Below are 25,910 nucleotides of genomic sequence, written 5' to 3' on the forward strand. Positions count from 1 at the left end.
CAAAATGCTGTTTCAGCTGGGCCGCTATTTTGTAGCGATGCCTTATGCCTTATTCTATGCTATACTTATCATCCACCACACACGGCCGCCTGATCCCGTTGATAATGTGGGCAGACCGTCGCTCTGACCACTGGCCAAGCGCGAAAAGCCTGAAAAAGCATAGAATCGGAAAAGGCATCGCTACAAAATACCGGCCCTGGACAAATCAGTGAATCCGAGCTTGCGGCAAAAACCACCGCTTTCACCTTGGCGCTGAAATCTTTTGTTCTGCAGTGACAGTGACACTTGACGCCGCAGCCCCTGCTCTTCAGAAACTCAACATTGCTCAGGCAGCATTGATGAATACAAGACAAAACCGAGTTCTCCGTGTAAAATTCCTACGAAACAAAAACGGCATTAAACTGCCATTTCAATCTAGAGCAAATTGAATTTTGAGTGACCTGACAACTTATTTGAAAACCTTTTTACGGAGCGTCCTCGCTGGCGCAACCTTTAATATCACTGTCTGGGCCAGACAGTGCGTGTAGCGTTACGCGTGGCATAACAGCATTGAGGCACACACATTCAAACTCACAAAAAGAGACGCCACACCAATCGCATATTGTTCAAATATATATCGAAACACGTCTGACGTCTGAGTTTCATGATTCATTCTGAATGGCATGGCACAGCGCTGCCGAAAACAATCATATCCTATGTCCTTTTGCAGCCTGTCACCGGTTCACATGACGGCATAATGTAGAGGTGGTCAATCTCAATTTTTTACAATGTCTGTCAGCTTCAGAGATCAATTTAAAAAGGATGCGGGTCATCAGAAATAACGTTTAGCAAGCGCTGCTGGCTTCCCAGGGGTACCAAAGATACTTTCGAACTCAGCTCAGTGAAGAAGGTAGATTGGGGCGTTTCTCGAACAATGGCAGTGCATTACTATGTGGCTTTGTCCTTTATCGGTTTTTGGACCTCCATCCTAGTGACCGCCAAGCTGGGAACGCCTCCTGGCCCGCACAAGCTACATCAAGATGCAACAGACAGCTTTGCGGTAACATTTCTTTCCTCAATCAGACACGATCGTCGCCTCTCGCTGTTCAATCTATTTCTCCATCTGTCTTTCTCTGTGGCAATATTCAGAGATGTGGCTCTTGAAGACGTGCAAAAAAGGTGACGGACCTTGTGAGTTATGGCGCACTTCATCTCATCGTTCTACGTGTGCTTCCCATGATGTCTCTTGTATTAACCTTCAGTCCCTCTCCGCCTTCTTCCGGCACAGGGCAGACATTCACTCCTTACAAGAGCTCCCTTTTCTCCCTCTTCAGCCTTTCTTCGTATATTTGCCTCTACCGCTGCTAGATAAATGAGCCGCTGCGTTATAGCATCGTTTTCTGTCGGGTGTAACGCGCTGCAACAGGTTATAGCAGCGTTTCTGACAGGTGAAGAGCGCTGCTGTAACAGGGCGGGGAATTCTCCCCAAAAAAGCATGTTATTAGCAGACAGAAGTATCCCGACCTAGCTTACTGAAAGCTGTGTAAATTTGGCCAACCTTGTGAACGATCAAGCTTTAAAACAGCTGCCCATTAGTTAAATTCCTAAGAGTCGCCGTTAGGTACAGAACGGAGAGACGCGATACGAAAGGGCACAGCGAATTTTGGCATGAAACAACTAGATTGCAAAAAAGTACTTCCTGCTCATTAGCTTTTGCTCGCTTATTCTGGTGAAGTTCATCAGAAGTGAGAAGCGGCAATGGTTGAAGTGGCTGGACACGTGTCCATGTATATTTCATTTATGCCACTCTAATCTTAACTAACTGCTGCTGCATTCATTCTTCTCCGTATATGACTCAGGCGGGCTTTCTTTTTGTATTACTTTTCAGTGTGAACTGCCGTATTTACTCAACTTAAAGCGATTGTGAGTCATTTACACAGCGCTGACCAAAAAAAAAAAGAAGAGTTGCAGTTTCACACAAAAGGCGAAGCAGCGATTTTAATAGCCAATTAGCCGACAGTCATACGAAGCGATGATACTACTTTTACCGGACGCATCAACATGTAAACATTCGCTTGCTAAATAACCTAACGAGCATGCTGTCAGCACGCACAGCAGACATGAGCACATCACACTCGATGACCACGAGCCCTCACCGTCAAAATATTGCCGTGAGGGAGCGTGGCAACAGCAGCGAGCGAAGTGAACATTGCGCTGCCTATTGCTTGAACGCAAACTGAGCGCCGGAATACACAACACGCACAAAGCTACGAGCCGTCGGCACACCTGGATTCTGCTCCTCGAAAGGCAGATCGCTCTCAAGATACGACGGCGAAGCCGCGCGCCACCACCACATACGCAGTTGCCGCCGGAGTAGAACGCCGCCCCCTCCCCTCCCACCGCTACTTCCCAATGTTGGGGGCTCGCGCGAGAGCGAAGGAGGCGCGCTTCCTTCCCGCTTTCCTCTCTTTGGCGCGGCCGAGATCGAACCGCGACGGTCGGCTTGCCTTGAACGCTTTCACTCGCACATATAGCGGCGGGCGAGCGGCGACGGTGTTATCGCCCTTGGATTTGATGCAGAACGTCATGGTGATGGTAAGGCCGATGCTAGAAATGCGCCTGTTGTGTCCATATAATTATTAGCGCAATAAAAGACCAAATGGGACACCGGGTGACGCTTGGTTTCTTTAACATAGGTTCTTTAACATAGCGACGGTTCAGCGGATAGAGTGTATCGAATTCTCTTCACGGCGCAGCCTTCTCGCCACCAGTAGCTGCTACAAACTGATTGCAAACTTCAACAGCAATTTATACACATAGTGGAGCAATATAATGTCTCGGCGTATACACAAAGCAAGGAGAGACCTACTCAAGCACCCTCCAAGATAATCTGCAAATAAAGGGGAAGTAGAATGCAGCCATATTGAAACGTAGAGCAATTTGGGGCCGCAATAAACTTCAGGTGGCACGTGAAACCTTCCGAAGAGTCGTGGTACCAGCGCTCACTTCGCAAATGTCATTCTTGGCCTAAGATCGGATACATTGTCGGGGTTGAAATTTAACCAAAGATCCAAGGGCCGGTAGGTTTTGGGATTGCATGGCCAAATCAAAAATGAGGCAATGCAAGAGGACATGGCTTGGACCTCGTTTAAAGTCAGAGAAGCACAGAACAAAATTAGTCTTGAAGAAAGACTCATGAACATGCATCAAAATAAATTAACGGCTAAAGTGCACAAGCATCTGTACGTAAAAAGCGTGAAGACAGAATGGAAGAAAAGGTCAAGAAAGTTGGCAACCAAGTACAGGGTAATGGAAAATGTAGATAGACAACCAGGAGTAATCAAAATGAAGGTGAGAGAAACAGAGACTGCGAATTGGATGCTAAGAACGGAAACGAAAAATAACTTGGAGGTCTACAAGGATGCGAAAAAAGAAATTAGAAGGGAAAAGCTCTGCGATAATGCGAAGGGAAGCCTTGAAATTGGACGCTCGCAATGGTTTCCTAAGGGCAAAAGCATATTGGAGGAAATATTCGCAATTAGAGGAGACAGGGCCAATTATAGGCATTGGCAACGGTGCAAGGTAGATAGAACAGTTTAATGAGATCTATACAAGGACGCTACAAGAAAAAGCATTAATTGCTTCCTTGAATAACTGAAGCAGTCTAGGTGACAATTTCTCTCCGCCCCATTTCTGAGGGAATGCTAATAAATCGTCATCATCATCATGCACATCACTGGCTGGTCGGCGTGCAGGAAGACGATGTTGTAAGTAGGGAAATCGGAGCAGTGAAATGCGGCAGCTACCAAGCACATCGACGATGGTGTGAATGATTTAATGGCATTCCCTTTGAATCGGGGTGATGACAAATCATCATCTAGTCTGGTAGATTTATTCAGGTCTGTTACACATATTTTTCCACACTTCGACTTCCTATTCACGCGTGCACGATATTCTGCGATTTCGAGCCAGCTCTTCAAGCGATTGACTCTGTCCTCAGAAGGGGGCCGTATTATTCAATGGCTGTAGAAATTACAAAGTATCTCAACCACGCAAATACAAATGTTCATATTATCACCTTTCAGTGGATACCTTCGCACTGTGGCATTATAAGGAACGAACAGGCAGACGCTGGAGAGAAAACTTCTCTGAATAATGCTTCTGATATGCGCATTTCTTTCTCACGAACAGACACAAATGACCTACTTTGTTGCGTGATACGAAATCGTACGTTGGGGCAATAGATCCAAACAGATGGACGACACGAGCGAGTGCATAAATGGGACCCAGAAAGGAAATTCTGTAGGCCTGACAAACTTAAAAGAAGAAAACAAGCAACGTGCACAGGATTCCCCTTTGTGTCGCATTCACCCAGCGTTATAGACACCTTAATATTTGCAGTGAGATACTGTCCCAAATTGTGAATACCGAGGTACCAGAAACACTTGATCATATATCTTCAATTTGCCCTGCGTATGCGTAAGAACGACAGAAACTCGTCTCTCCCATCGCAAACATCTATAACAGGCCGCTAACAGACGAGCTTATTTTAGGTCCTTCGGCTAATGCAAACAGCGCAGCCCTGATAACAAGTGCCATTAGGACCTTTCGATAAACCACTGAACTGGACGCGCGGCTTTAGGGATGGCACGACGTTCTGAACATATAAATGCCCACCTCCTCTTCAAATCGTTATCATTCGTCAGCCCTTTTCTTCATTCCTTTTCCCCAGTGTAGAGTAGCAGGCCAGATCAATTTATAGCTCAGGCTGATCTCTCCGTCTTTTTGTAAATAAATTTCTCCTTCACACACACCTGTTGAACTGTTGCTAGTTGCCTCATGCGGAACTGTTCATCTAGTTAAGTACGACGTTTTCACCTTGCCTCATTTAAAAGGGACTCAAATAAAGCTGTCTTATTGGAATCATTACACGCAAGTGTTTCTTCAACAGCTTTTTTTCTTTCGTCCAAGAGCCTGTTTCATATTGTGCTTTCTTGACCATTGTGTTTCAAAACGTGTAGCGCAGGGCGAGAATGGCCGCTAACTGCATCACATGGTATTGCTGTTTGATTTTCGCTGAAAAATTAGCGTCATGTTTGCGACGTCATTAGGCGAACTTGATGCTGTCGATATGAGCAGATTTACCTCGCAGAATGTTTTTTTACTTGTGTAATAAAATCGCATTAAAATATTTTTTATTGTACTTTGCGGCGTAAGAGCACAATGACAACGCCGCAAAGGAGTAGACAGGGTATTGCCGCCAGCGCTGACGTGCCTTGGCCTTCAAATATATCGAAGACTTCTTCCTTAACATTTGAAACAAACATACTCGAAATTTTGTAAGACATTACCTTTGCAACTTTCGCAGCTAGGCCCTAAGCGAATTTCAGACTGGAAAACTACACAGAGAAGGGCGTTTCGTCGACGTCCGCAGCGGAATTACAACAGCGCTGCAGCGCTAATTCGCGCTTTTATAAACCCGTGCCTTTTGTGACTTCATGGACTGGTGTACGCATTTCCGTTAACAAATTCGCAAGTATACTCTTCTTGAGTAAACATTGACGGAATTAATTCGGTGATGTCATGTGTACTCAGCAGTGGCAAGATCATTTCAATGTGTGCCAGCTTCGCACCGCGCAGAGTCAGTTCAGATCTTAGTGTGCACGAAACACACGTGCCTATTATTGGGGTACAGAAACAGCATTATGGAAAGGGCACGATAAAAAAAAATGACGACCATTTCACTCTGTGCAGATGGAATGGCATCGAAAGCCCTTTGCTTTTGGTTTGCGAGCTTTGACTGCCGTCAGCTTTCGCTGCCATTCCATGTACACAGAGTGGAATTGTTGTCATTTATTTTAAGTCTATGCTGATGGGAATTGATGTGTCTGAAGGAATGATTTAGTAAAGACAGTGGTTGATATCCGATTCATTTTATCGGCGTAGTCGCGATTACTACATGAATACTGTGATATACACTCACTGGTTCGACTGCAGCTCTAGAGAGGTTCTTGGCTAGATCAAATCAAAGCACGTCCGGTTATGCATGGCAGGTATTATCGCGTTGAAGTAACACTGCAGGCCAAACTCTGCCAGCACGTATTGCATGAACCATCTCTTCTCTGGCTCAGAAATGTCTACGTTGATGTCTCCGTTGATTATCATAGGTGTGGTACCATCCTTTCTAACCCACCGGAAATACGCGGTTGTCAACTCCTTCATTTCGAACTTGCAAGTAGAGGGCGAGATGGTCGTTTTCGTTCAGCATCGCGGAATGTTCTTTGCTAGTGTTCGTTTCGCGCCGACACCGTTTACGTTCTCGTTGCGGCTCCCTCCGGCGCTCCTCGTACGCATGTTGTTCTTCCGATGTTCAAACTATACGTGTCCGCCCCATTTATAACGCAGCTGTTGAGTGGCTCCCACCACCATAATCAATGACTCATACCTCCGCTGACGCGTCCACCCAATTATGACGACAAAAGATAATCCTACCATGGAATGATGAGCGGCAATGAAGCCGACTGCGGAGACGAGGACGCTCGTGCCATTGCTGATGAAAAAAGTCTTTTCACAACGGAGTCAGATGTGGATGAAGACGCCGACAAACGCACGAGTAGTGGTACTAGTGTGTTTGCGCTGTTGGCGCTGACAATTTTTAAGTCTTTATTGAAAAATTTCTACGAAACATTTTTGTTTTTTCAAGATCATCTGTTCTTACCCGTGTGCCTCGGACTTCTTTGGGTGCCAAGTGCGACAAGAATAGTTCAAGGGTGCGTTGCAGGCTGCCGAACCCACAAGGGTTTGTGTCATTGATCTTGGACGCTTTCTGCACTATCATCAGGATCAGCCCATATGATGATTTTTTCTGTTGCCGGACGCCAAAGTAAATACGGAAGGTTAGTCCTGTGTACAGCTTTCGCTGTAAAAAGAAAAGCGATGTAGACATCGCATCTGGTCAACAAAGCAAAACGGCTGCTTAAGACGCGCGCCATTTTGAGTTATTGGGCTTCGTAACGCATGCGCGTGGAACGCATCTGGCACGTATGCACAATGAGCTGTTCAGAGCTCCAGTAGCATCGCGTACACATCCGCTCTCATAGAGGCCTCCACCTTCCTTGCAGCTCTTCCTGCTGAAGCAGTGGTCTGGCATCCGAATAAAGGAAAACTCATAGCCGCGAACTTCAGCCATACCGGCTGCATAGGGTGGTCGCCTGCTACTGCTTCCGAGCGTACGCTCAAAAGTGCCCGCCAGGTGGCCACAATTGGCACCTCAATAGGAGATGGCTTGAGATTTTGTGGCGAATGGACGTGCTTTTCGGGGCTCCGTGAGAGCGACGAACTCATAAGTTTTTGTGCATGCTTTGAGCTTGCTTTTGTTTTTCGTTTGCTGATTTTTTGCTTTCAAATAGCAATTGGGGGCTTTCTTTTTCTGAATTTTATGTTGTCTTTCGTATTTCGTGTGCGCGGGTGTTTTTAGTGTACATTTGGTTTTGCTGGATGGTTAGAGCGTCCTTTCGCGCCACGTGCTTCAACACGTGGCGCGAAAGGACGACAGTGTTTGTGGCCTTTAAATAGGAGCCTGTAGGTGGCAAGACTAATAGCTATTAGTGGTTTTACTGTGCGTGTTTTGGTAGGAAATCGAGAGCGTGGCCGCGTGGTTAAGTGCACGCGAAAGCATGTGATACCATGGGTGTCAACAGCATTGATTGCTTTTGAAACAGTGGTGAGAGTTGCTTTGCAACATTTTGAGGATTTGGATCGTGTGCGTATCGGTTTTCGCTAAAAGGCACGTGCTCTGCATTATTATAGTGTATAGTATTCGCATCAGAAAAAGCCGTGCAATACAAGGCAAGAAAGCCGAGAAAGCTGGCAATGCACAGGGGGTCGCTCAAGGCAGATGAGGAGACGTATGAAAATGGAGAGGGAATCGAATCAACCGGCACACACTGTGATCTCGATACTAGGCTGCAGAAAATAGAATCTTTTCAGGAAGAGCTTGTCCAACAGGTGGAACAGCTCAAAAATGAGCTAAATATGCAGCGTGATGCGCGGAAGGTAGTTAAAAAAGACTTGTAGCAGCCGAGGAAAAACTGAACAGGGCCGCCATTGTAAACGACAATATGCGCGACAATGAAACGCAGTCCCCCGACGTGGCAGAAGAGGGAGTGCTAGCAAAGTACGTGGAATGCGTGCAACGTGGTGAAGGGTTAGCTGGAAAGAGCCGCACCTACGTGGAGGCCGCCTGGCAAAAAAAGCAGGAACGCAGGGGACAATGACCCTTGTCGAGTCGCAATGACGCGGAAAAGGAGAAAGAGAAGCAGGGAGAGGTATGAGAGAGTGAATCTGAGCAAGTTGACTATATGCCGGCATGCTCAGATTCACTTTCCTATGGCACTCTCTGTCCAGGGTCGGCGATGCGCATGGAGGTATAAAAACGATTGCGTTGCGCCGACGCAGTGACAAATGAATATGCGCCATTAAAATTGTGGTAAATATACAATGTTGTTCCACTTACCGTTTTGAGAAAACAGATGTTCCATACATTGTAGCAGAAAACTAACTGGAATGCGAATGCATTTCGTGGCCAACACTGAAAATTATCTCGAAAGTGGTGGAGTCTTGAAAATTTATTCGAAATGGTTATCCTTCGGACACTCGCCGGCAAAACTGCCTAAATTGAAATAAGAGCCATAGAATATATTATTATAAAGGTAACTGGCGTGTTTACCTTATTAATTCAATTAGGTGTTTTGATTTCTTGTAGAAACACTGGTCCCCTCATCGAGTAGTGAGATCAACCGTTTTAACAGTAAAAACTGCCTCAGGCAATTTTTTGTTTAAGTAGATACAGCTGAAAAAGCACCCTGTGTAGCAATACTGACTTCAAACGAACTATGACGAGACTGCATGGGCTAGTTTTTCAAGCGTAATACATTTATTTTCATTGTCAACAAGAAGAGCGCGTCATCTCAATTTATTATGTATATCGTTGTCATGCGATGCCACTTAGTGTCAAGCATCTCAAAACACTGGATTGCGCGTTCTAAATACGTAAGAGTGTTGCGTGAAGCTTCTAGGCGCATGAGTACAGCATCGAGATGTTGACCTGAGGGAAGCAGGTTAGAAGCTTCAGAACCAGCCATGGTACACGTAATTTCTCCTAATGCGATTACCATTCTTAGAATACTTCACGTACATTCCGATGAATATTAATCAGACCGTCTATCCGTCCACCCATATGTCTGTCCATCCGCCTGTCTGCTCGTCTGTCTGTTCGCCTGCCTACCTGTCTACCTGGATGTGTGTTCTTCTGTCCGTGTCTCTAATGCACCATGCACCTTGGTTGACGGGGTAGTCTATCATTGTCAAATTGGTAGGGCATCGGGCTGCAGTGCTGAGGGTACTGGTTTCGAAACCAGCCGTCGGACATACTTGTGTCAATGGGTGCTGCATGGCCTGCACTGAGAGGACCGGTTTCGAAATCAAACTATCGGACCAACTTTGGTCACTGGGAACGTGTCGCTCTGCAATAGACCTCTTTTATACCAACACAGGTCGCTGCTGCTCGTATTCGCAAGCAGAAGCAGAAGCTCGAAGCGGAAGATGACTGTCGACGCTAGTGCTATTACCACTACACGTCACTACATTCATCTGCTGTGCCCCAGAAATATTCTGCGAGATTATTCTTAGCTGTGCTAAAAGTACGGTGGCCACAAACTCATTGTGCGCCAACCACCACCTCGTCGACAAAATGAATCGACTTACCAAGCGCAGGCTGCACATGATGATCAACCGCACTTAGAAGTTCGTGGACATCCACAACGTTTAGGCGCACGTCTCCCTCGCCGCCACCAACAAACAGTCACTCAATGCGCATGTTAGAGAAATAGATAGGCTCGGTCATTTCCAGGAGCGACGTACCCTAGATCTTTGAAAAGTAAAGCTGCCAACCAGCGCGCATAAGTGTGTTTGTTCTCGTGGAAAATAACTAGGGGCTCAGGTGAAGGAGCCCCGGCGTCCTCTGCAAGAATGTTCTCATGCGCCATGCGTCCCGCTGCGTCTGTCACCACACGCCGACGGTGCATTCGTGTATAGCAGTGTCCTGCCTAGGCCACATCACGAACTCCACCAATTCTGTTACCGTTACCACCGTGCACAGCCCAGGGGCCATCAAGGAGATGGTGCAGCGACCCATGTCCATGTACTTGATCGTCTACTCCAAGAGCAAATTGACACCCTGGTACAACTCTTGAGAACGGGACATACTACTGACTATCTGCATGGACCTGTGAATAGGAACCTCTCAAAGCCCGAAACAATGGATTCCGGTGTACATGAGGGAGGCGTTAGACATCGAGCGGCCTTTTATGGCCGTGGTGCTTACGGTTAGCGCCAGAGGACTGCTCGATCACATTTTTGTTTGTGCTATCAGAATCCTTAGGCCTCTTACACGTGCACCGTACTTGTCTATCCATCGTCCTTGGCACTAGACCATCACTGCCCGACTAAAGATGACGCAGTGGCGAGTACCATTGCTGCCTAACTTTGTCTGAAAATGTATAAACGTATAGAGATGCCAGATGTACACATACATGTTTATTTTTGTATGTATAAACCTATATAGAAACCAGGCCAAGCAAGCAACTAGAGCATGTCATTTGAAAACTTCTGCACTTGTATATATTACACAGTTGTGTAAGTCTCACTAGCTTCACCATCATAGGAATCGTTATCAAGTATCATCTCTAATTACACATCCATCATAACTAAAAATGAGAATCGCAGTAACGACGCCACTCATCTCGCAATGTTTGATGAGCTTGTATTGGCTCATAAATTTCGGTAGCGTTGTTGTGGTCACGCAAAAGAACCCAGTTTTTTCCAGAGCAGGACAGCTGCAGGAAAGCGCAGTTTGATGAGTTCACTGCTGCGCGGGCACCGGAGCTTGAGTCATTAGCCAGCATTCCAGCTGCACAGGCACGTGCTCACGCCACGCACGCAACCAATCAGAGTCGTTTCACTTCATCCGAGAAGGGAAAGCGCAGGCAAGGGTTTTGCGCGCGCTGCACCGGTTTCGTTTCTGTTCAGTTCAGTCTCGGAAAACGGATGGGACGCGCACGCGTTGTGCGTTCCCCTAAGGAATAGGCATCCTTCGTCGAGCGGCGGCGGGAACTCGCCCGTGAAAGGACTCACCATCGGCGTGCCGATCCCGTCGTTAAAGCCGCCCGAGCGCAGGGAATACCATAGCAACGAAGATGCCGAGCTGAGGGCGCAGGAGGCCGAAGCGATCCGGCACTATTCCATGTTGGTTACTTGACCATGAAGAAGGTCAGGTGCACACAGGACAAGCTTCGCTTATCTCCGTTTGCCGGTAGGTGAAGGGCTGGTCATTTCTTTCCTTTTGATTCGCCAGGCTTCAGATTCTGCGTTTGTATTGATTCTTGTGAGAATCGCGCATCTGTAGTGTATTTTGAGTTTGCACAAATTATTTAAGGAAACAGTGCTAGCCACCAGTCGGGGCAGTGGCAATGGGTCTTAGTAGGTTGACGAGCTCGGACTCGTTGGTGTTGTGCGACAATTTGTGAGTTGCAGCGAACGGAAGAATGACAGGGGCCACTATCCAAAAGGCAATTAAAATAATGCCAATGACAGCGAAATCATTGCAGAAGCGTGAACATTAACAGCGCGAGCGAGAACGCGAAGAGCACGAGAGTAAACGTGAACGAGAACGTCAAGAGCGCGAGAAAGAACGTGAGCGAGAACGGCACGAGCACAAAAAAGAAATGGCAGCATTGAATAAAGAGATTGAAGCTTTGATTGAACAAAGGCAATGGCAGCATGAAAAATCCCGGGCTGAGAGAGCGGGAGACCGAAGAGATCCGGCACCTGTGGGTTACTTAACAGTGACACCCGCCGTGGTTGCTCAGTGGCTATGGTGTTGCGCTGCTGAGCACGAGGTGGCGAGATCGAATACCGGCCCCAGCGGCCGCATTTAGATGGGGCCGAAATACGAAAACACCCGTGTGCTTAGATTTAGGTGTACGTTAACGAACCCCAAGTGGAGTGAATTTCTGGAGTCCCCCACTACGGCTTGCCTAATAATCAGAAAGTGCTTTTAGCACGTAAAACCCCATTATTTAATTTTTTTAAATTCATCGCGACTAAGGTCAGGTTTTGTTTACCCCCATTTTCCGGTAGGGGAAGGTTGGTCATTTTTTGTTTTCTTGCGATGGCGACAATGCAGATGCTAGATGTTTTGAGGGGCTACAGCAGCAGAGCGCCAAAGTGATGCGGGCAGAATAAGAGCACTAATTGAAATATAACGTGTTCGCTGTTTCTTAAAAACAAAAATAATTTTTTTTACTTCGAGCACACTACTTCGTCACTAAGACCAACTTCTTCGATAACAGAAACATGACTTATGACGTTCGGCATATTCCCGAGGAGAATTGTTCGTCCGCATGGACGCTTACAGCACGCGTTTAGGTACATAATAGGCCATGGTTTGGCGAATAGCCGTTTCTGAGACCAAATCGAACACGAATCCAATGGTGCCAGAAACGAATGAAATTGAATCTTATAGGGTCAGCTGTAAACCGAACCTAATTCATTATCGCATATTCAAAATAGTTTGCGAATATTGTATGATCATCTCACAAACACTTATCGTACATTCTTCCATTCATTATTTCATTTATTTTTTTCATTCAATCTTACATTTTATTTCTTCACAATTGCATATTGTAAAAGGAGCCAAGGAAAAAAGCCCTGCTGGGTGGCTTGCGGATATCTTTGGTATCGCTTTTCTTTTCTTTGGCAGCCACAGCAACACAGCAATTATGTCTTCGAAAAATGAACAGTACCCAAAGAGGTAAACACTCTTGTGGAACGCGCGATACACTGAAGCAACATTATTATTATTATTATTATTATTATTATTATTATTATTATTATTATTATTATTATTATTATTATTATTATTATTATTATTATTATTGCCAGATTTACTGACTAAATTTTTAACGCGACATCTAAAAGCAGGCTGAAAGAATTATTAACGCAGAAATGTTGAAATTAACCTACAGAACCTTTTTCCATCACAATATGTACTTCTTCAACCTCATTTGTTTTAATTAGATAAACCAAATGATATCTTGTTCTATTTAATTTCTTCCTAATTTGTTTTATTTCTTTATTCTGCATGTCTCTTGAATTTATGCATATTTTTCTAGCCATGTCTGTCATATTCCTAGGCATGGTACTATAAGCCAACTGAGTGTTAGACCGGCCTGTTAATGTTGTTTTGTATTCTTTTGTGGCAATAAAAATTATTATTATTATTATTATTATTATTATTATTATTATTATTATTATTATTATTATTATTATTATTATTATTATTATTATTATTATTATTATTATTATTATTACTGTTGTTGTTGTTGTTGTTGTTGTTGTTGTCTTTAGTTGCAAAACTAATACATCTTAGGGACCAATTCATAGCATGCAAGAATATTATTCACGACGGCATAGAGAAGCTTGTACCACTAAACGGCGCTAAACGCTCTAAATTTCCCCAATGGTTTTGTGTTGAATTGGAACCAGCTTTACAGCTTAACGGCCTCGCTGAAAGGAAGGCACAGCGTACAAATCAAGAACGCTGGCATATTGTTTTTAAAAAGTACAGGGTACTCTCTAATCGTCTTTACAAGCGAGGATGTTCCATCTGTAAAGCACGTTTAATAGCTAACACAGAAATTCTGCCTTTTTAGAGACACGTTTGTGAACAATCATCCGACAATGCGAAACAAGATATCTTTTTAGTTAAAGGTGACGGCTAACTTGTTTTAGACGTAGCGGGTGCATTTGCCCTACAATTCGGGACTGTGTACGGTGAAGGGTAGAGTGATGGAGTTAGTGAGCTGTTCGATGACCCTTCCCTGGACTCTAACCTATCGATTTCAGAGGTACTTGTTTTTAAAAGCTTTAAAGGCTTACACAAATTTTTTTTCACAGCAAAGTCAGTATATCACTAATCTTCCGTAGTTTTTTCCGGCGTCCGGCAACAGAAAAAAAAATCATTTGGACCGATCCTGGTAATAGTGCAGAAATGGTCCAAGCTCAATTGCGCATACCCCTGTGCACTCGGGAACCTGTACGGCGCCCTTGAACTATTCATGTCGCACATGGGACACAAAGAGGTCACAGGCACACGGGTAAGAACAGATGTTTGTGCAAAAATGTTTGGTACAAATTTTTCAAAAAGCCCTTAAATCTTCTCGGTGCCAACCGTGCGAACGCATTAGTGCCACTGCACGCGCGTTCGTCGTCGTCATGGTCTTCACAGCTGGCTCCGTTGTGCAAACAAACTTTCATCAGCGAAGGCGCGAGCGTCGTCGTCTTCCACAGCTGTCTCCGTTGCCGCTCATCATTCCAGTGTAGAATTATCTTCCGTCGTCGTGATTGGGTGGCCGTTTCTACGGGGATGTGAGCCATTGATTAAGGAGGTGTGAGCCATTCAAAAACTACGTTATCGATGGGGCGGACACGTTTAATGTGTACACCCGAAAAACAACATGCGTACAAGGAGCGCCGGAGCAACGAGAATGTTAACGGCCCCGGCGCGAAAAGACCACCCACGAAGAACGTTCCCACGATGCTGAACGAAAACAACAATCTCGCCCATTACTTCAAAGTCCGAAACCAAAGAGTTTGTGATCACGTATTTACAATGGGTTAGAAAGGATGATAACCCACCTGTGATCATCAACAGAGACTTCAACATGGACGCTTCTAAGCCATACAAGAAATGGTTCACGCAATACATGTTGGAATAACTTGACGTGCAATGTTACTGTAACCGCCATGATACCTACCACGCATCACCGGACGTGCATTTATTTGATTCTAGCCAGAGAGAGAGAGAGTAAACGTTTATTGTAACAGAGACTGTTTGGTTATGGTGGGTGGAGCCCCTCCTCCAGGGCCCCACTGGTTACAGCGGCTCGCCGGGCCTGGTCAAGGGTCGCCAGTTGGCTTCCCAATTCCACTTCCTCGAGTCGCGCCTCCCACGACCACTTATGTAGAGTGTTGTCTAGCAGCGGCGAGGTGGCAGCCGCCGGACATGACCCGCACTGGAATGTTATGTGTTCCAATGTCGGTGTTCCTTCGCACCACGGGCATGTGTTGCTGTATTTGTCTGGGTACATTTTGTGTAGCCTGTATAAATGTGGGAAAGTGTTTGTTTGCAGGCGGCGCCAGTCCCGTGCTTGCCTCCTGTCTAGGTCTGGGTGAGGAAGGGCTTTGGTTCGCCCACTTAGCCGTTGTAATTCGAGGATTTCTCTTGGCGCACTGGGTGTCGAGCGGTGTGGCGGTGTGGCCCGCGGCTCGGCCTGTCATGCCTCGAGCCAAGCGGTCCGCCCGTTCGTTCCCCGCTATCCCTGTGTGCGCCGGGCACCAGGTCACGCAATGATCCATGGTGAGGTTCGTTCCTAGGATGCGGAAGACGCAGCCCGGTAAAGCCCCCCCCCCCCCCCCCCCAAAGGAAGAGGCGGCAGGCGTCCTGCGAGTCTGTCAGCACGTAGGCCGATTGGCCCTTAGATTCCGCGGCGCGTATAGCAAGGGCTATGGCCACAGCTTCGGCCGTTGCAACCGATTTCGTGTGTATAGATGCTGCTACGGTTGTTCGTCCTTGGCTAGTCACGACTGCTGCAAATGTATTGAGGCCAAGAACACCTCTGCGGTGGCAGTCGAACCACTAAGTGTATATGACCGTGATCATGAAGCAATCATGACTACCCTGACAAAATAAAGGGTCCCAAACGAACCTCAAGCATAGTCTTTACTAAATCATCCATTCATACACATAAACTCCCATAATGAGAGACTTCAAAGACATCACTTCAAATGACTGCTTTTCGTTTGAGAGCTTTGACTGTCGTCAGCTTTCGCTGCCATTCGACCTTCGAAGAGTGGAATGGTTGTCATTTTTTCGTGTGGGCCTTACGACATTCCACCTGCTATAGTTAGAACATGCTTGTTCCAGTGCTTATTTGTATTTCTAATCCGGCTTTAAAGGCGAATACGTTTCCAAACGTTCGCAAAACAGCGCGGGTTGTTTCCGTGTTTAAATCCGGGGTAATAACTTTCAAGCACGGATAGTCTACAGCGGATCCCATCCATGCCATCAATCAGGTAATCGAGGAAGCCGCAGAGTACAATAAGCCTCTCTATATGGCTTTCAGATTACGAAAATGCATTGAGTAGAGATACCAGCAGTCATAGAGGCATTACGTAATTAAGGAGTACAGGACGCTTACTTAAGGAACTTGGAAAATACCTACAGAGATTCCACAGCTACCTTAATTTTTCACAAAAGTATGAAGATACATATAAAGAAAGGAGTCAGACAAGGACACCAATCTATCCAATTCTATTCACTGCTCGCATGGAAGTACTAAAGCTGCTAAACTGGGAAGGCTTAGCAGTGATTATCACCGGCGAATATCTTAGCAAGCTTCGATTTGCAGATTAGATTGTCAGTGGGACGAGTTACGACAAATGACTGAGGACCCTAACCGAGAGACTGTAAGAGTGGGTCGGAAGATTATTATTCAGAAGATAAAGAGGATTAATAGCCGGACAAGGGAACGCGAGTTCAAGATCGCCGTTCAGCCTCTCGAGTATGTGAAGAAGTACGTTTTCCTAGGTCAATTACCGACAGGGTATACTGATCTTGAGAAGGAAATTGACAGAAGAATAAAACTGGGTTGGAGCGCATGCGACAGGCATTGTCAATTCCTCACTGTGAACTTACCATTGTCATTGAAAAGGAAGGTGTATAATCAGTGCATTTAACCGGTGCTGACATATGGGGCAGAGACTTGGAGACTGACAAAGAAGCTCTTGAGAACAAGTTATTGACTGTGCACAGAGCGATGGAACCAAGAATGTTAGCCATAACGTTAAGAGACAGAAAGAAAGCGGTTTGGATCAGAGAGCAAACGTGTATAGCGGATATTCTAAATGACGTTATTAGAAAAAAATGGAGCTGGGCAGGTCATGTACTGCGTATGCTTAAAGAATGGGTGCTAAGAAAAGAGCAGTGCAGCCGAGGACGGCAGAACACTAGGTTGTATGATCAATGTAAGGAATTCGCAGGCGCTAGTTGGAATCGGTTGGCGCTGGACAGGGGCATTGGAGATCGTAAGGCGAAGCCTTCGTCCTGCAGTGGACACAAAATCGGCTGATGATTATGATCATGGTAAATACCTACTGCGAGTATTATAGGCCTATTTCTCTCCTATGCGCAGCATCTAAATTATTTTAATCAACTTTGCACACGGAAATTTCATCTTCTAATAAAAGTACAGCCCTTCCTCCGTAGCTTGGTTTCATATCGGGACGTACCACAACTACCAACCTCGTTAGGCTCATGACTCATGCCTCTCAAGCAGCGAATAAGAAAGTGAAGCTGGGTGCCATTTATTTTAACTTCTGTTTGGCGTTATATTTTGTATGCCACAATATGCTCTTTCAGAAGTTGACACAACTTGATTTTCACCACACTGTCGCAGCGCTGATAAGAGGCTAGCTACACCATTGGTACTGCTACGTTAGCGTAAAGGATCATTCGTCAGAACTTCATTCAGCTACAAGCGCAGTTCCTCAAGGGTCTCGCCCAGGCCCTCTTCTTTTCTCGCTGTGCGTTAACGACGTTACGGCAGTCATTAAAATCTCCTCAGTTATGTTATGGGGCGATGACGTGAAACATTTCAAAGTCGCAAAAAAAGTTTGATCAGAAAGACATCGCAGATTTATGCGCAATGGTATCCTCGAAAGAAGCTGGTCATAAACGCATCAAAAACGAAAATCGTAAGCTTAACGCGGAAGACTCACAGGATCGTATTTACACTACCGTGAAAGACGTTCTGCTGCCAAGAGCTCAGGGAATTAAATACCCTGGCGTGTACTTTGACAGCTCTCCGAGTTTCTCTCCCAACGCTCGAGACCAGATAGCAAGCATGCTCGGTGCAGTCTGCCATGTGACGAGATCCTTCAAACAACCCGGGCCAATTGTAAATTGATATAAGAGCGTGTGCCTTCCATTTCTTGATTACAGCTCCGTTCTTTGGGCCAGCACTTGTACAGCGGGTACAATTTCCAAAGGCAGGAGAGGCCCCACCCAGATGACCGAACCGCGGCCGCTAATTGGTTTCGCGACTAAAGAAATAGTGCAGCTGACACAACTCGGTCCTGTTCGAAGCGCGGCTGCTATGTTCTCCGTCGGCGGGGTTACCGGCCTTACGGCTGATGACGTCAGTCTGGGGTGCGCGTCCATCGGTGGAGAATCGTATGCATCCGCCTTTGAGGGGCAACGGCCGCTGCCTTCTGAATTATCCCGACTATAGACCAAATTGTGAACTCCTGGAAAGTGTGCAGAAAAAGTTCGCATCCATAATTGAAGATCGATTCTCTCATAAGCCTGCAATCTCCCTAGAACTAGCAATATCAAAGGCAATCACATTACCTCCCCTCACCCCTAGACACAACCAGTCATACGTTGGTTTTTCACCGAAAATTTGTACACAAGATATCTGCTGCTCAACGTTACGTTCTAATGTGCGCTTGTGCGTACCGCAGAAAACCTCAAGAAAACTGTGCGCCTTTCAGCCTTCGCACTTTCGTGACCATCTTTCTAGAATGCAGGTGACATATAACGCCCAATATGAGCACCTGGATATCTTCACGCACCCCAATTTTAATATTGCCCTGAAAAGAGTAACAGAGGAGTTGCACTAAATTAACAAAGACCCTCATCCGTTGTGTGCTCCGTCATTCGGTAATCCTCTTCTGTTTTTCGACTTCTGCTTTGCATTTTCTTCGTGTACGCATTTTATGCGCTATGAAAATCTGTATTAGTGAAATTATCGAGTTCATGCGTGCGTGTGTGTTATATGTGCATATGTGTAGGCGTGTGACCTGTTTTTGTTGTGCATTGTTTTGCCAAGTGCGCCAGCACGAATACCCTCTAGGATGTTCCTGGACACTTTAATAAGCACATGTGATTTATTATTATTATTATTATTATTATTATTATTATTATTATTATTATTATTATTATTATTATTATTATTATTATTATTATTATTATTATTATTATTATTATTATTTATCAACCATTTGTTTACCATGCAGTGGAACAACCATGAGGTGGGAATGCTGGCGCACGCATATATTAAGGAAACGGCAGAGAAATATAAGTAAAGAAAGCAATGAGTACACAGACCAATCCTGAAAAGAAGCGTACAAACAACAAGGCACAAAGTAAATACAAAAGAAAAAAGAGGAGAAGGGCAGTTGAACAATATCTGAAATTATGACTCAACTACGCAAAGCTCGGAAAAGATTAAGTTTAAGGATTGATTAAAGAATTAAAGATTAATTAAAAGATTAAGAACATCAGTTAATGAATACCAAGACGCCCTAACCTACGCTCTTTCCAGATTAATCAGAGTGAGTTATGAATAATACTAAATTCACGAATATTATAGTTTTAAAGAATGTATTCTGTGGCCGCTCGAGTGTTGCTGACAGGCAGGAACATCGAAAATTTTATGTTCTCTGGTAATCTTACGTGGTATCCTAAACATTACACACCCAAGCAGTTCGGGGCAGGTGAGGCTATCGTGAAGGAGTTTGACAGAGACAGGAGTTTAGCGCAATTAGGTTGGCAGCGAAACAATAATAATAATGATATGAATAATAACCTCAAGCATATGGTGCATGCTCGTGAAGAAACATTATAGGAGATATTTGTTAGCATAGTGTAAATGTCAGCCATAACATACATACCACTCGTGTCCCTCGTCTAAATTAGTAACTGTGCTATTTCCATGGAAGTGAGCTTTGGAATGTCCTTCTCGAACTTCAGGCAATGATTTATCCTTGTAGGCAAGTAATTTTGGACGGTTTCATTGTCGGATTATTTCACACATCATTATCGGTGGTTACAGCATGAATTATGAATTGAAGTCTTTATATCTAGTGACCCCTATGTTCGTCCACCATTAGAGAGAGAGAATACCTTTATTTTTACCGTGAATTGCTAATCCAGTAAAACTCTGATCTTACCTTGTTTAGCTTGGCTCGCCGGGATGAGCACACCGCCTTGAAAAGTCAGAGTCCGAAGTTCAAGCAGAATTTATTTAAATATGTCCAAATAGACTTCATGCTAAACTTTATGAAGTCTATCGATAATCACATCGGTTTTATTCCTTTATACGCAATGTAGCAGTGCTTCATGTTACAGGCACTTTCGAACGTTATTTCAATAAATATTTTGCTCTTGTGGTTTACTATATTACAGCAAAAAATTGAAAAAATGTAATTTGTGTTGTTGCAGCACTAATTAAAATACATAATTTGGTAAGGTTTCTTTCAAGTAAAATTACGCAAGTGAAAGAGTAGAATAGCGAAAGCGTATAAAGGTTAATCCTCTACATTGAGCCCTTTCGGCTGCATGCCACCGTCAGCTATATAAATCCTTTCGCAAAGAATTTTCCTTGCCGTGATTTTCCCGGCGCTCCTTTAGTGCTTGAGAAACCTCAGCCGTTGAGTGAATCTTCTTGTCTCGCAGGTGATGGAGAAATTCGAGAACGTTGTGGCCATATCGGACTCTGACAACGATACCATATTCGAATGCCTCGCAGCACATCGCACAGATATCGATGTCGAAGCACAGGCAGCAACATACATGTTCGACTTCTTTTCATCCGGGTATGTTCTTTGACTGACCTTTATTCCTATGTACTGACGTCGAATACGTAAGCGCCGGAGCAAGCATGGGGCGGCGACAGGCAGTGCTCTTTCAACAGCCCGATCAAACGCTCTACTCGTTTATAGGAGACCGTTTCTGTTTGCACTAAAAGCGAACAGCATTAGCCACCTCGACAGGTATACCTTGTGGAATTTGCTAACAATGGGCGAAAAGCGCCCACAAGTGTCAAGGGTTTCACTGTGTTCGAGCAGTCCAGTGAACTTAAATTTCCAGGTAAGGAGTGCAGGGTCGACGTCTGCGCTTGGTAGGCTTCGCCTTTCTTTGCTTGCGGTAGCTTCCTCAAGATCGCGGCGGCGTACAACTGAATGAAAAATCTATCACTAAAGCGCATTATCGGGGAAAAATATAGTTGGCACAGTGATTTGGTTTATGCGCCGAGAAGGCTCAACCACATTTTATTGCCACCCAAAAATCTTTATCATGCGCAGATAAAGTCCAGAGTATATATGTACTCGTGACAGCGAAGATCTCATAGGAGACCATACGTCCTGCAATGACGACTTGCTGCTGCTCATGGCGATTTATTACCATCCCGTCTGAAACGGCGTGGTTGCAAATACTCACCTAGCGGCTTGTCGAGAATCGAGAGCGCCAGCTAGATTGCCCAGAACCAACTCCTCGGTGGAAAAAATCAGCGTTTGCCGTTATAGGCTTGGTGTGCCAACACGTCTACTGCGCCAGCTCACAGTACATCACATCAACAGAAAATACAAGTATACAAATTAAACGGAAGTGGGAAGATTCACTACAATATCCAATCACAATCGAAAACGAATACACGCATCTATATTTATCGCGTTCATTCTATAACGCAGGCTTTACACCCGGAAGCATTTATGGTTTGCATAAATTCAAAAGAATTCAAACACATGCATGAATTGATGACCTTCTGCACGCATTGCGTATAGTACCACGCGCATGTGTGCTCAGTACCAACGCACATCTGTTATTTCGGTGTTAAGATAAAATCATCATTACACTGAAGTAATTCACAAGAACCACACTTTAATAATATATCATAACTCCGGTAGTTATGATATAGCTAAAACGTATTATTTTCAGAAAAGACTGAAGCTGGAATGCTCACATTGAACACATCACCAGAAAAGAATACAAAAACATGGTTACCTTAAACGGCACTTACACCTTGCGAGGCCAACACCTTACACCTTGGAGAGGCAAAGCAGAAGAGTGGGTCTAAAAATTAATCTGCAGAAAACTAAAGTAATGATTAACAGTGTCGGGAAGACAACAGCAGTTTACGATATGTAGCGAGGCACTGGAAGTGGTAAGGGAATACATCTACCTAGACCAGGTAGTGACCGCATATCCGGATCATGAGACTGAAACAATCAGAAGAATAAGAATGGGCTGGGGTGCGTTTGGCAGGCATTCTCAGATCATGAACAGCAGATTGCCATTATCCCTCAAGAGGAAAGTTTATAACAGCTGTGTCTTACCAGTACTCACGTACGGGGCAGAAACCTGGAGGCTTACGAAAAGGGTTCTACTTAAATTGAGGACGACGCAACGAGCTATGGAAAGAAGAATGATAGGTGTAACGTTAAGGGATAAGAAAAGAGCAGATTGGGTGAGGGAACAAACGCGAGTTAATGATATCTTAGTTGAAATCAAGAAAAAGAAATGGGCATGGGCAGGACATGTAATGAGGAGGGAAGATAACCGATGGTCATTAAGGGTTACGGAATGGATTCCAAGGGAAGGGAAGCGTAGCAGGGGACGGCAGAAAGTTAGGTGGGCGGATGAGGTTAAGAAGTTTGCAGGGACGGCATGGCCACAATTAGTACATGACCGGGGTTGTTGGAGAAATATGGGAGAGGCCTTTGCCCTGCAGTGGGCGTAACCAGGCTGATGATGATGATGATGACACCTTGCGTACACAGGTACCAGACTTCGCGCACACGGTTCTCTTGTTAGGCCCTCTTTAGAATATGCGTCCACAATTTGGCACTGCCATCACTCTAATCTCAGGAACCTACTCGAATCAGTTCAAAATAAAGCTGCGCGGTCCATCTTAACTTCATAATCTCGATATCAAAGTGTGTCCGCCTTCAAGAAATTACTCGATCTCCCTTCACTTGACATGCGCAGGAAATTATTACGGTTATCCTTCTTCCATAGCTTTTACCACAGCAACATTGCATTCGCTCGAGCCCATATTTTCCCCGCTCCCCACATCCTTACCCGCACAGACCATGTTCATAAAGTAAAACCTATATTTGCCGGAACTAATGCTTATCAACATTCACCTCTAGTTTTATCTATCGCCGAATGGAACTCACCACCTTCAAACATTGCCTCGCTTACGGAATCATCATCATTTCATGTAGCAGTGCAATCTTTTTTAGAGTGTATCGACCTGTCCGAATTAACATTTGCTTGAATATTTACTGAAACAATGTTTTCATGTGCTTGGCATTGTATAAAATTCATTCCGTTTCACCTGATATGTATTTGTGTAGGTTTTTTACCGAAATCATCATTCAATTGTGTCTTTGCACTCGTGTTCTGATGGGTATTCGTTGTTAACTCCGCATTTTAGATTCTTTTTTCACGGTACCAGATATTGTATAAACTCCGTTTCTCATTTCTTTCTTTCTTTTTTTCTATTTTGTTTGTTTCTGCTCGACGTTTAGGTCTTTTTTTATTGTTCCTAACTCCTTCATATAATATTGGCATCGTACATCTTCCACTTACGCTTGAACTTTTCGCCCCCCCCCCTCCGCTATGTAATGCCCTAACGGGCCCTTACGGTACTCAAATAAATAAAATAAAATAAATGAAAATAAACTTACTAACGATATGTCGTATGCTTAATGCTCTATAGTATGTTGCCCAAAAATGTAAAATTTGAAATATTTACAAGTAAGGCGTGTAGCACAAGCGTATCAGCAGCCACGATCATTATCACTGTCATCAAAAATACGCCTTGCTCTCTCTTTACAGGCTCTTGTGGTAGTCCATCAGTGTCTGCTTGGATACTCTTGACAGGATTTAGCAGGTGTAGGGCCCTTTGTCCAAGGCTACAACGGCCTCAGCTGTCTTCTGTGCCGCTGCACCAGACCAATTTGGTCCTTGCAACGGTCGCTGGCCAGCAATGCCAGCATCGCTCCGCACTTCGATTTATGATTATGGAGACTGCTGTTATATGTTGGCATTCGCATGTAGTGGGATATAAGGTGGACGTTTGACCGCACCCCAGGCACTTTGTTACGTATCTTGTGTGTTACATTTCACTGAGTAGGTTTGAGCTGAATGTTCAGTCTGGAAACGTTTCTAATTAGTGGCCTCTGCCTTCGTGAGGGATTTTTATGGGGGGAAGATATCGTATTCTGAATCCCCTTTAGTGTGCCAATAAAGCCGATATTCATTTGGAATAGATGGTGGTGGTCTTTCGAGTATGGATTGTTCGGGTGCTCGGATTGTATACCTTCGAGCGAATCTATCCACCTCATCGTTGCCTGCCTTTTCTGCATCTCCCGGGACCCCTACAGGATGATCCAGCAGCTGATCCGGCATAGGCATAGCTGATCAAGCAGCAAAGATGGCAAGGAACAACATCTACCTCTTCTGCATTGGTGCCAGCCTAATGCTTTAGTATTTCTCTTCTCTTCCGGGGCGTTACCCCTGCGCGTAAACGCTCGCATGACCCGAGCATCTCAGAGCGCAGGATCAGCGGACGGGTTATGCGGCTTTAGCCAAGCAATATGACGTACATCAGTCTAGCCAGGCACAGGCGACACCGTTGGTTTGGCCGGTGCAATCTAATACGTCACGTCGGTGACTCGGCTCAGAATGCGATAAGGACCGATGTAGTGCGGTAAATGTTTCACTAAAAGTCCAACTCTGCGAACTGGTGACTAGAGGAGAATTAAGGAGCCAGAAGAGTAGTGGGCTTCCTTATGGCAATCGTAGCGGCGCTTCTGTGATGCCTGCGATATCGTAAGGTGGTCACGCACAATATGAACCGCAGCGGTTGCCCATGCGATGGCATCTTTCGCGTACTTGGGTGGTTCTTGTGGAGCGGCTAGTAGTAAAGTATCCATGGGTAGGGTCGGTTCACCACCAAAAGACGATACAATGGTGAACAACCTGCAGTATCCTGACGTGACGAATTTTCGGCGAATGTAGCAAAGAATAATGTGGCATCCCAGTCGGGGTGGTCGGCGTAAACGTACATAAAGGGCATGTCGCTTATGGTAGCATTCACTCGCCCACCTTGTGGTTTGTTTAGCATGAGCGGGGAATGTCATCAATGACGCGGGACAAGAAGGCTGCGATTGGTGAGCAACTTACAAGTAGCCCCGTGATCCAGAATCACATAGTGAAGGAACTCGGCAGTATCAGTAGAACGGTTGCTTTTAAGTGCATGTGTCATAGCTTACCGCGCGGCAAACTCTATCGCGACACCGACCCCTTTGCTCCCTGATGCTAATGTAGGGAAGGGTCTCCGCAGGTTGTGGCCGACGTGGAAGAATGGCTCTGCCGGGAAATCCACGGGCTGAAGAAGGCCGGCGGGGAGCGTTGGTGGCCTCTCGCGCCGTCGGTATACAGTTCGCAGCGGCCGGCATACTTCTGTGAGCAGTGACAAAACATCCTGGCCAAAAGAATCGACGTCGCACGTGAACACAAGTGCACGTTACAAAATGGCCTACTCTGGGTTCGTCATGAAGCAGCTGCAGAACAGTGTAAAGCATAGGAGACGGCAGCACAAGCAAGTGTTCAGAGCCTGGGGGCATAAAATGTGGCGGTATAAAGTTACACAATGAAGGGTAAGCATCCGGAGCGACTGGTCAGAGGCCTGTGATTTTGCAGCGACCTAAGTGGCACTTCAGTGAGCACTTGGGCGGAACACTTGGAGAACGGCCGACAGGCGCTTAATATGACTGGAACATTTCGTTAAAAAACAGTGATGTTATCTAGGTAACATAAGCCAGTCGAGCATTTGAAACCTAGAAGTAGGAAATCGAGCATGCGCTCTAATATGGCTGGAGCATTGCATGGACCGAAGAGCATACATTTAAATTGGTATAGCGCGTCAGATGTTAAAAACCGAGTCTTCTCGCTGTCC

At 45.2% G+C, this 25,910-nt stretch overlaps 1 protein-coding gene across 1 annotated transcript in view; it reads left to right on the forward strand.

The window, feature by feature from the left end:
• The window catches only part of LOC135900530 (uncharacterized), a 129,001-nt gene that overhangs the window by 79,764 nt on the left and 23,327 nt on the right, over positions 1–25,910 (forward strand). The window contains exon 2 of the mRNA XM_070539565.1: positions 20,618–20,757. Coding sequence (XP_070395666.1) covers positions 20,621–20,757 — 137 coding nt within the window. The 5' untranslated portion in view covers positions 20,618–20,620. The remainder of the gene's footprint in view (positions 1–20,617; positions 20,758–25,910) is intronic.

Source organism: Dermacentor albipictus, chromosome 5, assembly GCF_038994185.2.
Source record: "Dermacentor albipictus isolate Rhodes 1998 colony chromosome 5, USDA_Dalb.pri_finalv2, whole genome shotgun sequence".
NCBI lineage: Eukaryota > Metazoa > Arthropoda > Arachnida > Ixodida > Ixodidae > Dermacentor > Dermacentor albipictus.